At 43.1% G+C, this 16677-nt stretch overlaps 1 protein-coding gene across 1 annotated transcript; it reads left to right on the top strand.

The window, feature by feature from the left end:
• Positions 1–5146: 5146 nt before the first annotated feature.
• LOC117371844 (peroxisomal succinyl-coenzyme A thioesterase-like) lies at positions 5147–16147 on the top strand. Its single transcript, XM_033967520.2, has 10 exons — positions 5147–5358; positions 5715–5814; positions 5900–6090; positions 6158–6327; positions 8769–8888; positions 9019–9101; positions 9162–9255; positions 9443–9523; positions 15677–15818; positions 16004–16147. The coding sequence occupies exons 1-10, from the start codon at positions 5163–5165 to the stop codon at positions 16123–16125; spliced, it is 1299 nt and encodes a 432-aa protein (XP_033823411.1). The 5' UTR covers positions 5147–5162; the 3' UTR covers positions 16126–16147.
• The last annotated feature ends 530 nt before the right edge of the window (positions 16148–16677 follow it).

Genomic DNA, 16677 nt, shown 5'->3' with positions numbered 1-16677 from the left:
CAAAAAGTGCTTTATTTTGGTTAAGGTTCTTCTGACTCAGATAGAAAAAGATCTCCAGATGATATGTTGTGGTCATTCATTGGTGTTGCCAATTGCTTTCCAGTGGCATTGAAGGATGGGACAAATGCAGAGGACAAATTTCCCTGGGGACAATAAACACCTCTAACCTTAAACTAACAGTGAGTGAATGTGTTGGGATATAAGTTCCATCATTTACTCTCATTTAGTCTTGACACTGCAAGCTCCATTGAGACAGACAGGATTGCAGGTCCTCATATTGATCGATCTTGATTTTCAATTCAATTTTATTTTGTCTTATGAAAATGACTTTCAATCTATAATTTTCCTGAATATAAAGAATCACTGCCATTTGACATAAAAAAATAACCTACTTTCTTCCTCCAAAGTCTGAACCACATGGTTTTATTGACAGAGGATCTTCAATAAATCAATCAATCAATCAAACTTTATTTGTATAGCACTTTACAACAGCAAAAAACTGAACCAAAGTGCTTTTCAAGTGCATTAAAATGTAAAAAACAACAACAAAAATTCTATATACAAAACAACAAACAATAAAAACAGTCATTAGCTGAAGGCAATCCTGAACAAATGAGTTTTTAGCTTGGCTTTGAACAAGGACAAAGTAGTGACTGAGTGTAACTCTAGGGGCAAAGAGTTCCAAAGTCTGGGACCAGCCACAGAAAATGAACGATCACCCCGCTGTTTCCTTTTGGTTCTGAGGACCTCCAGCAAGTGTTGACTGGCCGACCGCAGAGCTCTGTTGGCCGTATGAGCCGTTAACAGCTCGCAAAGATATAAAGGTGCAAGACCATGCAGAGCTTTACAACAAACAGTAAAACTTTAAAATCAATCCTGAAACGTACTGGGAGCCAGTGGAGGGAGTACAGAACCGGGGTAATGTGACTATGTTTGCGAGTATTTGTCAGAAGTCAGGCTGCAGCATTTTGAACTAATTGCAAGCGTTGGAGAGTGTATTGATTTACTCCAATATAAAGAGCATTACAGTAGTCAATCCTGGAACTAATAAAAGCATGCATGGCCTTTTCCATGTCAGCTTGACAAAGAAATGGTTTGACTTTTGCCAAGAGACAAAGCTGAAAAAAAAAACTGGCTTTAACTACACCGTCAATATGTTTATCAAACTGCAAGTACTCATCAAGTTTAACCCCCAGGTTTCTGACAACATGTTGGAGAGAAAAACCATGATCAGGAACTACATCGAAAAATTTTGAACCAAACAATATACATTCTATTTTGCTTTCATTTAAAGCCAGTGTTTAATGTCTGCCATGGCACTGTGAACAGACTGAAGTGCATTGGAACAATTTGAAGTCACAGGAAGATATACTTGAAGATCGTCAGCATAGAAATGGACCTTGACCTCAATTAAAATCTGATTATGTGCACAGCCATAACTGCAGTAGCTGGAGTCATTCCCCATAAAAACAGAACCAGTGAAAAAATAAAACTCCCCAAAACAACTCATTTCAATCAATTACATAGGAAATAATAAGTGATATTCAGAAAATCTATTTAACTACAAAAATCCATTTTCTATTTTAGATTTCCCCACCCTCCCTGTTCTGTGTGTAAAGCGCTTTAGTTAACCATGAAATTGCTTTACAAACCAAATGTTTAGTTACGTTAGTTAGTATCCCATCTTTTGTGTCTAGTGCAGTTGAATGAACAGTCCCCAATTTAGGCCCCCCATGCTTCCTCTGTCCCAAACTAGACAATGATGAGTGAGCCTTATGAATATTAAATGTAGCCATATTCTCTGTGTTTTAGCCTGATTTATTTGGACCATACATTTTGGCTTTGGGGAGGCGTGGCATCACACATTTTTCACTCTGACGGAGGCAGCGACCTTTGACCTATTAACTCGACTCAATATGTTTTCTTCACAGTTATTTGTTATTAGCCCTATTCAGTGTGCCCGTGAGGATATTATGACACTAACCATGCAAATCATGGCTGCAGGAATAATAGATACACAGCTGGCATTGGACACATTTGTCTCACACGACATGACATGTGAAAATGTGGTAGAGCGTAGTGATCAAGACTGCTATGGTAACTAGACGCCTTAAAGACAGTGTCAATGTCTGTACAGTTTACATGATTTTCTCTATCATATTGCAGCAAAGGAGATTATGATTGTACATTTTAAACTATTCAGTAAATGCAAATGTTGCTATAAATGTTTATAGCCTCCACAATACTGAAAAACACAACAATAAAAACAGAGCAAAGATCAAATATATCTGTAATATTCTCTTATTATACCTAGGGATGAAACAATAAACAAAATATTATGACATTGTATTGTTACAATAATGGGCTGTTAAAATATACCAAATTACAAGTCATTTTTCTTAAATTCATTGTGTTGGTGCAGCAAAAAAACAAAACAAAAAACAAACAAACAACCAAACAAAAAAAACAAAACAAAAAAACAGAGGGAAATACATATAAAATGATCCTTTAATCCATTTCAGGGCAGACTAGATGAAGAAATAACTGACTAACTTATTAAGTGCTTTTTTTTTGACAAGGTATCAAAAACAAATGAACTATAGTAATATACATGAATTTGTAAGAATACTGTTTGAAAACTACAATGATATTGGTTAATATGGATCCCCTCTCCCTCATAATCCACTATAGCCATTAACTGTACATTATTTGGCCAATTAGTAGAACCATGTATGGCCTAATTACTGTGTACTGACTTTGGAGCTCCGATGGACATTAGGGAGTCCTTTAACCAGAAATAATAAATGGGTCTATAATCTGATGAACAGAGGCATATGTTTAGGACATGTCTGTGCTCTTTGGTCTTAGGGCCCCTCAGGGACAGATGGGGAGCTGATGACACGAGACCACTGCACTTTGTTGTTGTTCGTTCAATCGAGTAACGACCCCCGGCTCAGAGGCACAGGGGTCATACACAGAGGATGAGCTCCTGCAGGGAACAGATACAGGGTTCCTTTAAGTGAGAATAACAGGTAGCCTATAAAAACTATAAAAACTCGTTCGTGCCCTATTCCATAAAATTGATTAACAACATGGACTGATAGCGCAGATGTGTGAAGCCTGAGTGATGTCATGTCATGTCTGTAAGTTCATGCTACTGACCCCTGGACGCACACTGTGTCAGAGCTGGGTCGTGTGCAGTATTTGACATATTTTTATCAACCGAGCTTCAGGTTTCTGTGATTTTCTCTTTGTCACACAGTAATACTTTCCCTATGACACAGAGCTAATATTCTACCTGCTTAAAGTGTCTAAACGGGGCTATAAGACAAGCGGATGAGTTTATCGGACTGTGTGGTGGTGGTAGCCGAGGCTCATGTGGGTCTAAGGTTCAAAAAGGTTGCACATGACGACTTTCATGTTTTCCTAATTATTATTTAATAGTACTTGTTCCTAATGATTAGGCTTACTTTGTTCGGTTGGATGCTACTTGTTGTAGGCTTACATATTTATCATACTTTAATCATGTCTTCATGCCTTGAATCTATCTGAAGGGAGGACGGAGATAAGGCACTGTCCACCAGAACTGAAGAAGCCATGCGCAGCGAAACGTCTTCACTCCTACAACTTCTTGTCCAGTTTACAGATTTTATATTTTTATTTTACTGTGGATCATACCTGTGGACATACACATGTGTCCATAACTGCATGCGTTATTACCTTGACTATTTAATAGCCTTTGTCACCTAGACAAAAATACACGACAAAAACAAAGTGAAGGCGCAAAATCTAAGTTGGCCCTCGTGCGCACCCAGTGAGCGAGCGTCAGAGTAAGATAAATAACTCCCCGTCTACCTGTGGAAATAATGACACTGTTGACCACATCTGTAAACCCCTGAGCCTAATACATCCAGGTCCTGCACAATCTGCTCTACAACATGACAAGCGGCGCCTGACGTCTTTACGCACGTCTGTGTCCAGCCCATAAACGCGAGCGACGCACTGTAACCTCATCAGTTTTACTCACCGCGATGCTGTCCTGCTCAGATGAAGCCAAAGCCCCCGCTGTGACACAGGGTACACGTGCCCGCGCTGGTTTTGGCCATATAAACTTTAGATTTAAACACGACCTGTACAACAAATTCAGGGTGTAACTCCAGCAAAGTCCTAACTTTTAGGGTCCCACGTTGTTGTTTCTTCCTCTTAATCCAGTCCGAGGTTGTCCTTTTCTCTGTACTTTTGCCAAAAGTACTCCACAAAATAAAAAGACAGACACGCTGCTGCCACTCAGCGCTCACAGGTCAGCGCGCCGCACAGGATCGCGCTCAGGTTTAGTTTACCCACAGTTTAAGGATAAGAGCGTTAGTAACGACATTATTTAGATCGAACTTAAAAAGTTATTAATCAGATATAGCGTTAGGCAGCCGTGAGGACTTTTCTTCATTGGTTTCATTGTTTTAAAGTTGATAAGCAGACAAATGCCTTCGCTGTTTTCATCACACATGAGGAAATATACTGATTTTTGTGGATTTTTGTGATGGGAGAACAAACAGACGACTACAGAGGGAGCAACATGTGCGTTTGGAGTTTACAGATGAGTTTAAAGATGTTCAGTGCTGCGATAGTGGACACAGCACTCTATTCAGGCTACTTATCGTAAGTGCAGCTAATTTAATATCTGTCTGGAGGTTTTATAAGTGTATAAGCACTGTCATGTGGAGTGTTTATTTTCTGATATCTGTGCGTTTGATAAATGCGCTGTTTGGCCACAGTGCTGCGTAAAGAGGACAGTTGTTTACCCTGTGTTGTGTGACTGTACAGTTTTGAGTTACTAAGCCTGAGTCTGACCTCCTGGAAAATTGGGTTAGTTGTGCGGCGAACAGGTCATCGTGGTTCACGTGTGGCTGCTGTAGTCCTTCTGATCACAACGAAAAGACACTTCGCGTTTGTTTTTCCGTTTGTAAGTAGAGTCTTTTGCTATGAAAAGGTTAAACAATCCAGCATCCCTTCTACGTACATGCTGCTATGCACTAACTCTGGACTATGAGCTCTAAATGAGTTGCACTAAAGTCTATATGTCCGTATATGACTTTACTCTGTGCGCTGTGCAGTGCAGTTAGTTATTTTATTTTTTTCTATTTTTGGAGATAATTTCAGTATAAATGGCAAATAAACAGTGCAGTGTGCTGCTGTCTGTTCACCCGTCCCGAGCTCTTGTGGATGAGAAGTTTAAAGTGCTGGTCCAAAATGCTTCTCCTGGGGCTGAGCTGACAGTGCACTCCCATCTCCTCAGTGAAGACAAACACAACTGGGAGGCGTTTGGACACTACATCTGTGACAGCACCGGGTCAGTCAACTGTAAGTCTCTCACTATGTATTTCTCTCCTGTTCAGTTCAGTCTTTTCTATTGGAGGGCCCGTCACATGCTTGTCCTAAAGGAAAATGCCTGAAATGTTCCATTAGATGTATTATCTCTTGTATGTCTTCATGAAGAGAAGTTATGCAAGCACACCATGTTAAAGGTCAATCTGTAAAAAGGTGACCTCACTCACCGTTAGCAATAGGATAACTGTAATTGACTAAATACTCAACATTATTTTCTATTCTGTGGAACATTCCAGGTAAGTACATCTCCATGTAGACAAGCAGGTGGAAGACCTCCATTCAGAAAAGTTACATAGTGCACCTTTTAAATGTATGTAATGTGTTGACAGTGTGTGAGGACCTCAGTCTGGGTGGGACATATGAAGGAGTGGAACCAATGGGATTATTGTGGAGCCTCAGACCGGTGCCAGGAAGCAAACCTGGACTCAGGTCAGACATTATAATGTGTGACTGTTCTTTCTACAGTATTTTTATCTGCTATGAATGTGACTAATGTAAAACAATAATGAATCAGGCTGAGGAAGTCCAGTGTGGAGACCCCTCTGGAGGTGACTGTCTCGGTGTACCAGGGCCACCTGACAGAGGGCTTCCCCGAGCACAGAGCTCTGGCTGCTGTGCTGGTGGAGCGCTGGTACATGGCTCCTGGAGTCCAGAGGATCCCAGTTACAGAGCACAACCTCACTGCTACACTCTTCCTCCCTCCAGGTGGGCTCTCCTTCTGCACAGTGTGTAATCTGGTTTGACTTTGTTACTCACAGAAGGTCTTGTACAGGACCCGGTCCGTTCCCTGCCGTCCTGGACCTCTGGGGAGGAGGTGGAAATCTAGTGGAGTATAGATCGTCTTTACTGGCCTCACATGGGTTTGCGGCTCTGGCCCTGGATTACCTGACCAATGACCTCACAATCACAGCTGGAAAAATGATGAAGAATGACTACTTTGAGGTAATGAGGACTTTCTTTGGTCTTATTTTGCCAACTTCAAAATTTGGAAGCCTGCTGTTTCATCATCACAATAACAGCTCACTCTTCTTATTTCTAGGTAACACAGTACATCAAAAGTTGCTTAAAGATTAACAATGGCTGCATTAGACTTAAGGTTCAGTGACCTTACATCTCCAAATAAAACACAGACGAGATTTACTAAGGCATAGGTTATACTAAATTAAACATTAGGTACACAATGAAGTGGCACAACGTAGAAATATTGGGTTTGAGCTTCCTGTTATATGCAACATTTTGAGGACTGACAAATGACGTACACATTCAACCATGTCTTCGCTTATTGGATCCTAAATTAATACTGTTATTCACTGACATTAGCAACTAGCACAGCTTACCACTGTAGCTTATCATAAACAAAGCCACAGACATGCACGTAACATTGTTTAAACCACTAACTGTACAATGTAGACTACAAATATTTCTTTTAGCAATATGAAATCCAAAAAAATAACTACTGGTGTTAACCTTAAGTTACATCCAAAAATAACACAATACAAACTTAATGTTACAGATAAAAGGCTGCCTGTTTATTCTATGAGAATTACTGATAAAACTCATAATACCAATGGAATGATTTATATGTTTTTGTTTATATTTTGATTACCAGGCCATTTATACTGAAACATGAGTATTGGCAGGTGTTTGATATGAAAATACATGCATCCTTATATGATTAAAACTGGGGCCAGTCGGTTGTTTAAAAAGGATTACTGTCTTCTCTGTGAATTGTCTGAAAACAAATCACAGGTCCTTTGCATCCTTTCTTTGTGTAGTTAACGACAGGTCCTTCGCATCCCTTCTGTCGTCAACTGCACGATAGAAATCGCTAAATGTAGTTTCTGGATGATAATTTGAAGTTGACAACCGTTTGCATCCCCATTCATCTCAATGTATGTGGCTTCTGTTTTGATGACATGACGACCCAATGCCAGTTTTTAGATGTTTTACGTCAATTGGTATGGAATGTACCAAATCATAAAAGAGGTCACACTCTGGATTTGTAGGATAATCTAGTATGGGACCATACAGTGGCCATGTTCTCCCTTCCATTACCCCCACTGGGCACTGCACTGGACAGCATTCTCTTCCACTTTTGTTTATTTAATGCATTTACATTTTGTGAGGAACTCAATCAGAAAGTGATTACATATGTTATCTGTCCTGCTGATGATCCCAGTCCACTCCTAGGTAGTCTTTTAAGTACTGTAACTCTATTATAGACCATGTGGCACCAATAATTGTTAAAAAGCACAGAGAAAGAAAAACCACTGGGTGGAACAATTACACACAATCACTGAAGAGATCAAGATGGAAAGGTGAGCTTAAACATCATATGTTCACATATTAGCATGCAGTTAAGACTGCCCAGAATGATTACTTTTCAGAAGTTATCTCAAATTCTAAACATAATCCTAGAATTCTATTTAAAGTAATTCATTTTGTAATTCACCAGTGTTGAGAATTACAATGTTTAAGCATAGCAGCATTATACATAGTTCAATCGTGATAACCGGGTAAATAATCTCACACAGAGTGCTAGAAATGTTGGCATTTAATTTAATTCTACCCTGAGTTTTAAAGATCAGATAAACAGTACAGTGCAATCTTGTTTTTATCATTTAAAATCCCAGAAAATAAATCATTTATGCTTTTATTTACTTAAGATTCACTCTGCTCTAGTAAGGAATCCTTTCTGTGGTGCCGAGGACCAAACTTGCCACCAGAGGGGGCTGTGTCTCTTTTCGGTTCCTGCCCCTTATCTATGCAACTCACTGCCCCTTGAGCCCACGAAAAGATAAATGCCTCACCACCTTTAAAACCAACTTTAAAACTGTTGTATTTTGGCAAACATAGTGTTGATTGCATCTTATAATATTTTGTCCATTGTTTAATGTGTATGAATTTATGTAAGTATTTAAATATAACTTAAGTTGGTTCAAAAGCACTGCAGGTCCATGCCCTACTTTTTCATCTAAAATTATGATTATGTGTTTGGTGCAAGGCAGTGAAGGATACACTCTTGTATATTTGTCACCAAACGAAGGACACATGCCTGCGGAGGAGATGAACATTTGTAACACAATTTGGGCAGTGAGTGATGACCTGGATGCGTTACCACGCCCAGATCAGACCAAAATAAGTCAAGACGCCTGGCCTCTGTGTAAGCTCACCTAAGAGAAAAGTCTTAGGTGAGCCTGCACAGAGGCCAGGTGAGGCAAGAACAGTCCTTATTTTTCATCACTCTGAAACAGAGGGATAAACAGATTTTCACATCATAAGCATAACTTGGCTAAAGTGTAGCCAACCAAAACAATGAATTAATGATGAGGGTGTTCATTACACCATTACGTTTGTAAATGTATTTGTCATTGCTTTTCTAGACTGCCTATAAGTTTCTGGAGCAGCATCCTCAGATTGTGGGCAGCAGGATAGCCATGTGGGGCTTGTCTGCTGGTACAGCTATTACTTTAAAAAAGGCCGCATACTCCAAGGTCATGAAGGTGACTATGAACTTGTGCTGCTACATAGATTTCCATACATTAAAATTTTTAAAAAGGAAGGAAAGGAAAGGAGGAAATAAAAGATCATTAAAAAAACAATTATCTTAGTGACATCTTTTTGTTTTCTCAGCTTAAATGTGCAGTGTGTTACAGCGGAAGTCATGTTCAGCCTGTCAGCGGCAGCACAGAAGAGCTACTGAACTATTATTCAAAGTAAGTTATGCTGCTATCAACAGCTTTATCATTTAACAAATTCAACCTTGATTTATTTAGAAATCAAGACAAAACCCGCATCAATGAGAAGCAGGAAGTAATATGGCATGACGTGTTCCTGCCAATCCCCGAAGACCCTGAACTCAAAGTGGATGTAAGTACAAGGAATTTATAGATATTTAAACAGAAGCAGAGTACAGGAGACATGCTGTAGGTAACATTTCTACCTCTTTATTTAGAATCTTTTTAGGCAATCTTACCACTAAAGGCAAACATATTTGTATTCTTGTGACATATGTTTAGTGTTAGATTGTACAAGTAAATTTTTTCTTCATGTGCAGATGGGGCGTGTACAGTGCCCCCTGTTGTTAGTGGTGGGTCTGGACGATCAGAGCATTCCAGCTTTTTTATCTGCTATGGATGTGAGTTCTTTGCATTTCTTACCAGATTTGGTGATAATATTAGACATTGGGAGCTACTGCTGTCTGTTGGGTGGAAAATATTAAAACCATTATTTAAGATGTGTTAATTTAATAATATATCCTTAATATACAGTATACAGGTGGGGGAACAAATTAAAATTAAAGCCACAAGCAGTGATTATAGCCATCGCCCCCCTGCGCACACCCCTCCCATGCAATCATCAAGGAGTCGCAACTGCCCCTGCATCATGACAACCCCTTGCATCGCTACTGGCCCAGCATCGTGACCACCCTTGCATCACGACCGCCTTGGTATCGCGACCACCCCTGCATCACGACCGCCTTGGTATCGCGACCACCCCTGCATCACGACCACTGCTACATCACAATCATCCCTGCATCATGGCCGCCTTTGAATCACAACCACCCCTCAATTGCAACCTCCTCAATTCCAACCTGTGTCAGTTTTCAGTCACTTTGCACTTTGCATCCATCATTCATAGAATCACAGTTACATATGTAGCTTTCATATTGGAGTCAATGACTTTGAACCACCACGTTGTGAATTATACAGCTATGCTGTAATTTTTGGCCTAGACTGTATTGCCCAAGTTTGGTGCCATTCTGGCAATTTTGAATCTTTTTGTGTACTCTAGAGGGCGCTATAGGGGCCAGTGTAACTGCTGATGCAGAATACATGTGGCCGTGAGCAGGTATCAAAGGAGCAGTAAATAAAGACATTTTTGATGGTGTGCTATACAAAAAAACGTTATGAATATCTCCACAAAATGGATAACTATTGATTGATTGATCGACATATGTAGATGTGGCATGTGGAATGTGAGCTCATTTGGATCAAAAACATAGGACTAGATAGGCAGAAATATGGCCGGCTTCCTGTTTGATATAGAGTATTGCTGAAATTATGTTTTAAGGTCTCCCCTTGAACTGCCACCTTATCGTGGTGGGGGAATTTGCATACCCGAATGATCCTAGGAGCTATGTTGCCTGGGACATTATGCCCCTGGTAGGGTCTCACATGCAAACAGGTCCTAGGTGACGGGTCAGAGAAAGAGCAGTTCCCTATACCCCTATGATGAGCACAATAACAAGGACCGTGACGTCGCCCGGTATGGCGCAGCCGGGGCCCCACCCTGGAGCCAGGCCTGGGGTTGGGGCTCGAATGAGAGCGCCTGGTGCCTTTGCCCATGGGGCCCGGCCGGGCTCAGCCGGAAAGGACGACGTGGGTCCGCCCTCCTGTGGGCTCACCACCCGTAGAGGTTCTCGCAGGGGTTGGGTGCGAAGAGGACTGGGCAGCGGTCGAAGACAGGTGTCTCGACAACTTGGTCCACAGACACAGCATCTGGCGGTGGCAATGTGGAATGTTACCTCGTTGGGGGGGAAGCAGGCTGAGCTCGTGCAGGACATTGAGAGGTACCGGCTAGATATAGTCGCTCTCACCTCCACGCGCAACTTGGGCTCTGGTACCCAACTCCTTGAGATGGGTTGGACCCTCCACTTCTCTGGCGTTGCCCATGGGGAGAGGCGGCGAGCTGGTGTGGGCTTGCTTATTGCCCCACAGCTCAGCCGTCACATGTTGGAGTTTACCCAGGTGAATGAGAGGGTGGCATCCCTGTGCCTTCGGGTCGGGGACAGGTCTCTCATTGTTGTGCCAGCCTATGGGCTGAACAGCAGTGCAGAGTACCCGGCCTTCTTGGTGCACTGTCTAGTACCCCTCCCAGGGACTTCTACTGGGGACTCCATTGTTCTACTAGGGGACTTCAACGCCCACATGGGCAATGCCAGTGACACCTGGAGGGGCGTGATCGGGAAGAACGGCCTCCCAGATCTGAACCCGAGCAGTGTTTTGTTATTGGACTTCTGTGCTAGTCACAGTTTGTCCATAAGAAACACCATGTTCGAACACAAGGGTGTCCATAAGTGCACATGGCACCAGGACGCCCTAGGTTGGAGGTCGATGATCGACTTTGTCATCGTGTCATCTGACCTTTGGCCGCGTGTCTTGGACACTCGGGTGAAGAGAGGGGCAGAGCTGTCAACCGATCACCACCTCCACCTGGTTGTGAGTTGGATCCGCTGGCATACGAGGAAGCCGGACAGACGTGGCAGACCCAAGCATATCGTCATTTTGGGAACCTCTGGTGGAACCCTCTGTCAGTAGGGTCTTCAACTCACGCCTCTGGGAGAGCTTCTCCCATATCCCAGGGGAGGTTGGAGACATGGAGTCCGTGTGGGCCATGTTCTCCACCTCCATTGTCGATGCAGCTGCACGTAGCTGTGATCGCAAGGTCTCTGGTGCCTGTCGCAGTGGCAATCCCCGAACCCGATGGTGGACGCCGGAAGTAAGGGATGCCAGCAGGCTGAAGAAGGAGTCCTATCAGGCCCTGCTGGCTTGTGGGAGTCCTGAAGCAGCCGACAGGTACCGTCAGGCCAAGTGTGCCGCAGCCCGTGCAGTCGCAGAGGCAAAAACTCGGGGCTGGGAGGAAGTCCGGGGAGGCCATGGAGGAGGACTATCGGTCGGCCTCGAAGAAATTCTGGCAACCGACGCCTCAGGAGAGGGAAGCAGTGCTTCACCGACACTGTTTACAGTGCGGGCGGAGAGCTGCTGACCTCAACTGGGGATGTAGTTGGGCAGTGGAAAGAATATTTTGAGGATCTCCTCAATCCCACTGTCACGTCTTCTGAAGAGGAAGCAGAGTTTGAGGACTCAAGGGTGGATTCGTCCATCACCCTGGCTGAGGTCACTGAGGTGGTTGGTAAGCTCCTCGATGGCAAGGCTCCGGGGGTGGATGAGATCCATCCTGAGTATCTTAAATGTCTGGATGTTGTGGGGCTGCCTTGGCTGACACGCCTTTGCAACAGCACGTGGCAGTCGGGGACAGGGGGGATCGGAGGGTGTGTTCCAACTACAGGGGAATCACACTTGTCAGCCTTCCTGGTAAGGTCTATTTCAGGGTACTGGAGAGGAGAATCCGACCGATAGTTGAACCTCGGATTCAGGAGGAGCAGTGTGGTTTTCGTCCCAGTCGCGGAACACTGGACCAGCTCTATACTCTCCATCGGGTCCTCGTGGGTTCATGGGAGTTTGCCCAACCAGTCCACATGTGTTTTGTGGATCTGGAGAAGACATTTGACCGTGTCCCTCGTGGTGTTCTTTGGGGAGTGCTTCGGGAGTATGGGGTCCGAGGCCCTTTGCTAAGGGCTGTCCGATCCCTGTATGTCCGGAGCAGGAGCTGTGTTCGCATTGCCTGCAGTACGTCAGACCTGTTCCCAGTGCAAGATGAACTCCGCCAACATGCACTGGTTCTGTTCATTATATGTATGGACAGAATTTCTAGGCTCAGCCAGGGGTCGGAGGGGGTCTGGTTTGGGAATCACAGGATCTCATCTCTGCTGTTTGCAGATGGTGTTGTCCTGATGGCTTCATCGAACCAGGACCAGCAGCAGGCACTGGGGCGGTTTGCAGCCGAGTGTGAAGCGACTGGGATGAAAATGAGCACCTCCAAATCCGAGGCCATGGTTCTCGACCAGAAAAAAGTGGCTTACCCTCTCCGCGTGGGTGGAGAGTCTCTGCCTCAAGTGGAGGAGTTCAAGTATCCCGGGGTCTTGTTCACGAGTGAGGGACGGATGGAGCGTGAGATTGACTGGCGGATCGGTGCAGCGTCTGCAGTGATGCGGTCGCTGTATCAGACTGTTGTGGCAAAGAAGGAGCTGAGCCCAAAGACAAAGCTCTCGATTTACCGGTCAATCTACGTTCCTACCCTCACCTATGGTCATGAGCTTTGGGTAATGACCGAAAGGACAAGATCGCGGATACAAGCGGCTGAAATGGGTTTCCTCCGTAGGGTGGCCGGGTGCTCCCTTAGAGATAGGGTGAGGAGCTCAGTCACACGGGAGGAGCTTGGAGTAGAGCCGCTGCTCCTACACGTCGAGAGGAACCAGTTGAGGTGGCTCAGGCATCTATTCCGGATGCCTCCTGGACGCCTACCTAGGGAGGTGTTCTGGGCACGTCCCACCGGGAGGAGGCCCCCGGGGAAGACCCAGGAAACACTGGAGGGACTATGTCTCTTGGCTGGCCTGGGAACGCCTTGGGATTCCCCCGGAGGAGCTGGAGGAAGTGTGTGTGGAGAGGGAAGTCTGGGCCTCCCTGCTGAAACTGCTGCCTCCGCGACCCGCCCCCCGATAAAGCGGAAGAAAATGGATGGATGGATGTTTTAAGGTTGTCCTCATGTAGCCTTTCACTGCTATAAATGTCATTGACCTAAGACAATGTACATGTGCCTCCTGTCCTGTAGGAGTTACTTAAAAGGTAGCAATGTAGAGCAATTTTTTGCAATTTTTTAGCAATTTGTTTCTACCCCTCATCTGTAGAAATCGTACAAATCAGATTTTGTTAATGTTTTATGTATGGGCTAGGGAGTGCTATAGTGTACACTAGTCATATGATTATTAGAAGGCTACATTCAGGCCAAGATCGCACAATTGTTTCTACCAAAAACCTAGGACTTGATACATTTCATGAACATGCTGTAAAAAGGCAATACATTTTTGTTCCAATATGGCCAACTTCCTGTCCATCACAGGGCAGTGCTTCTATTCATTTTTTGCTTGTCTAATGGAGCTCTATCGCTCCTCCAGAGTTTGCCCGTTTCCTCGGCCATAGAGGTCCACTTCTATGTGGCGGTGTTGAGTAAATTTGTGAATTTCATGTAAAATATTGTTATGAGAATTGAGTTTACACTAAGCTCACTGAGCTTCACTCTGTCAACTTTGGTGCGTTTCTGTTCATGTTTAGTAGGTCTATCCGTCTTTATTGTATGCTTTGAGTCATAGCGCAGTTCACTGCACTATGAGCTTTGGAGGACCGTACAGGCCAAACTGGACAAAATAGGGCATGGGCCTACTATGCCCTATATTGGCTTTTCTGATCAGGTGCACATAACAGAATTTTGTAAAAGTATTTTTTTCTCCCCATTGTAAACGTTGTTCCTATAGGCACTCTAGCATTGATCATTGTGTTTGACATATCAGTGTAATCATTGGCAACCAATGTATAAGTGATTCACATTTCAACACTCTCGGACTAAGCATGAGCATGTAATTTATGCATTTTTTAAATTTTTAAATTTTTTTAGGGATCTTTGCGCCCCTCCTGGACAATTGTAAAAAATGCCCCATATCCATAATGGAAATGTTTGTATTTTCTCATGCATTGATTTTAATCCCCAAGTTTTGTGCAAATCAAATAATGTTGACATTTCAAGTATATGGTAGGGGGCGCTATAGTGTATACTTTTCATATGCTCCATTGTCCATTATATACAGGCCAAGATCACACATTAGTGAAGTCATCAAAGAAACAGGAAATTAAGGTGTTTTTGTTTCCGGCGTAAAGAGTACCCCAGAACATTTTACATCACTTGAAAATCTGTCTCTCTACACATGGCATGTCAAATATGAGCTCATTTGGACCAAAAAACAAGGACAAGATTGGTTTCATTCAAAGGCAGTAAAAGTAACAGAATTTCAATCCAATATGGCTGACTTCGTGTTCATCATAGGGCAGTTCTGCAATTCTGCTTTAGGCTTGTCTCATGGAGCTCTATCACTGTTCTGAGACTCACGAGCCTACTCCAAAACTGGCCTGTTCCCACTCCCAATGGGGTCTAATTTGTAATTGCACTGATGAGTTTGTACGCGTCAGGCATCGTCGGGATTCCCATTTTATAAAAATTTTTGCCGGGCCAGTCGATCCTATACTCGCATGTGAGCCATTTCGTCAATATTCAGGGGGTCAAAAATACATCTATTTGGGGGGGGGGGAATAACAACAATTATAAATAATAATAAGAAACCATTCAGGAACAATACCCATTGCCAGTTACTTTGTTAGTGGCTCGGGATTATTACCAAGATGAAGTTAGAAGAAATATTCTTAAGCAAAAATGTGAAACATCAAAAATAGGATTTTATTTATTATCTGACATTTAACAGTAGCTATTCTCCCTATGTTCTCCTTGTGTCTGGGAATGCTGGGAATTGTGAAGTCTTTACTTTAGTAGAGGTTTGATTGCATATTGCTGACCTTTAGTTCCTAATGATAGTTAAATTTGTTGCTCTTTTCTGTGTCAGATAAAGGCGATGATGGAGAAAGCTGAGAAAATTCACCTGCTCACTCTGCTCATGTATCCCGATGCTGGGCACCTGATTGAGCCTCCGTACTCTCCACACACACGGGCCAGCATCTTCCGAGTATTTCGAACCAGAAAATTGTGTAAGAGAAGCTGTAAAAAGCTTAAGGAAGTATGCTTACTACATACTGCACATAGTGCAGGAGGTGGGGAAATTAAACACCTGAGGAGATGTGTTTAGACTAGTGCTGGGACAGCACTTTGACAGTTTATACTATGTATGCTTTTATGGATTTTTTTTTCTAAAGTGATTTTTCTTGTTTTCCAGTAACATTGCTGTGGGGCGGGCAGACTGTGGGCCACGCCCACGCTCAGGAGGACTCATGGAGGAAGTCTCTTATATTTTTGAGAGAACATCTGTATGGCAGGAGAAAAACATCAAATCTATAAGACCAATAAATAATTACTATTCATGTAATTGTTATGGGTTTCTTTAGCATAAATCTTTTGTTGTATTATTATGGATCATTTTGACCTAACCTTCGTAATACCATCTGTTATGTATGTTATGTTGTTATGTCTTTTCTGTGCGTCTAGCGGCCTCCAGCCACTTTGATTAGACTAAACTGGCAAGATTGTTTTGGTGGTATAAATACTCTGCTGAGGGCGAGACGACACTGCTAGGGATACAGCTCTTTGACAATTGTGCACAGTTGATTCAATAAATCAGACCTTTGATTCAAGACAACTTCTCTGTTGACTTTTATATCTTTAAGGCTTTGGACTATTAGAAATTCCACAACATAAGTTTACCACAAAATTTAGAACCAAATTGTCCATCTACTTTTTAAATGCCATCACAAGACCTTAATGCAAATCATTATGTCATCATTTTGATGTGTGTAATAAAAGTGACTTCATCTGCACTGAAATGGAGCAAAGAATCGTGGTCTATGTAGTTCCCTCTATTTTAGCTGTTGCTGCATAAACACAATGCATTTA

This window comes from Periophthalmus magnuspinnatus, chromosome 6, assembly GCF_009829125.3.
Source record: "Periophthalmus magnuspinnatus isolate fPerMag1 chromosome 6, fPerMag1.2.pri, whole genome shotgun sequence".
In the NCBI taxonomy this organism is placed as follows: Eukaryota; Metazoa; Chordata; class Actinopteri; order Gobiiformes; family Gobiidae; genus Periophthalmus; species Periophthalmus magnuspinnatus.
The sequence above is the reverse complement of the archived record's forward strand: the minus strand, read 5'-3'. Positions and strand labels throughout refer to the sequence as shown.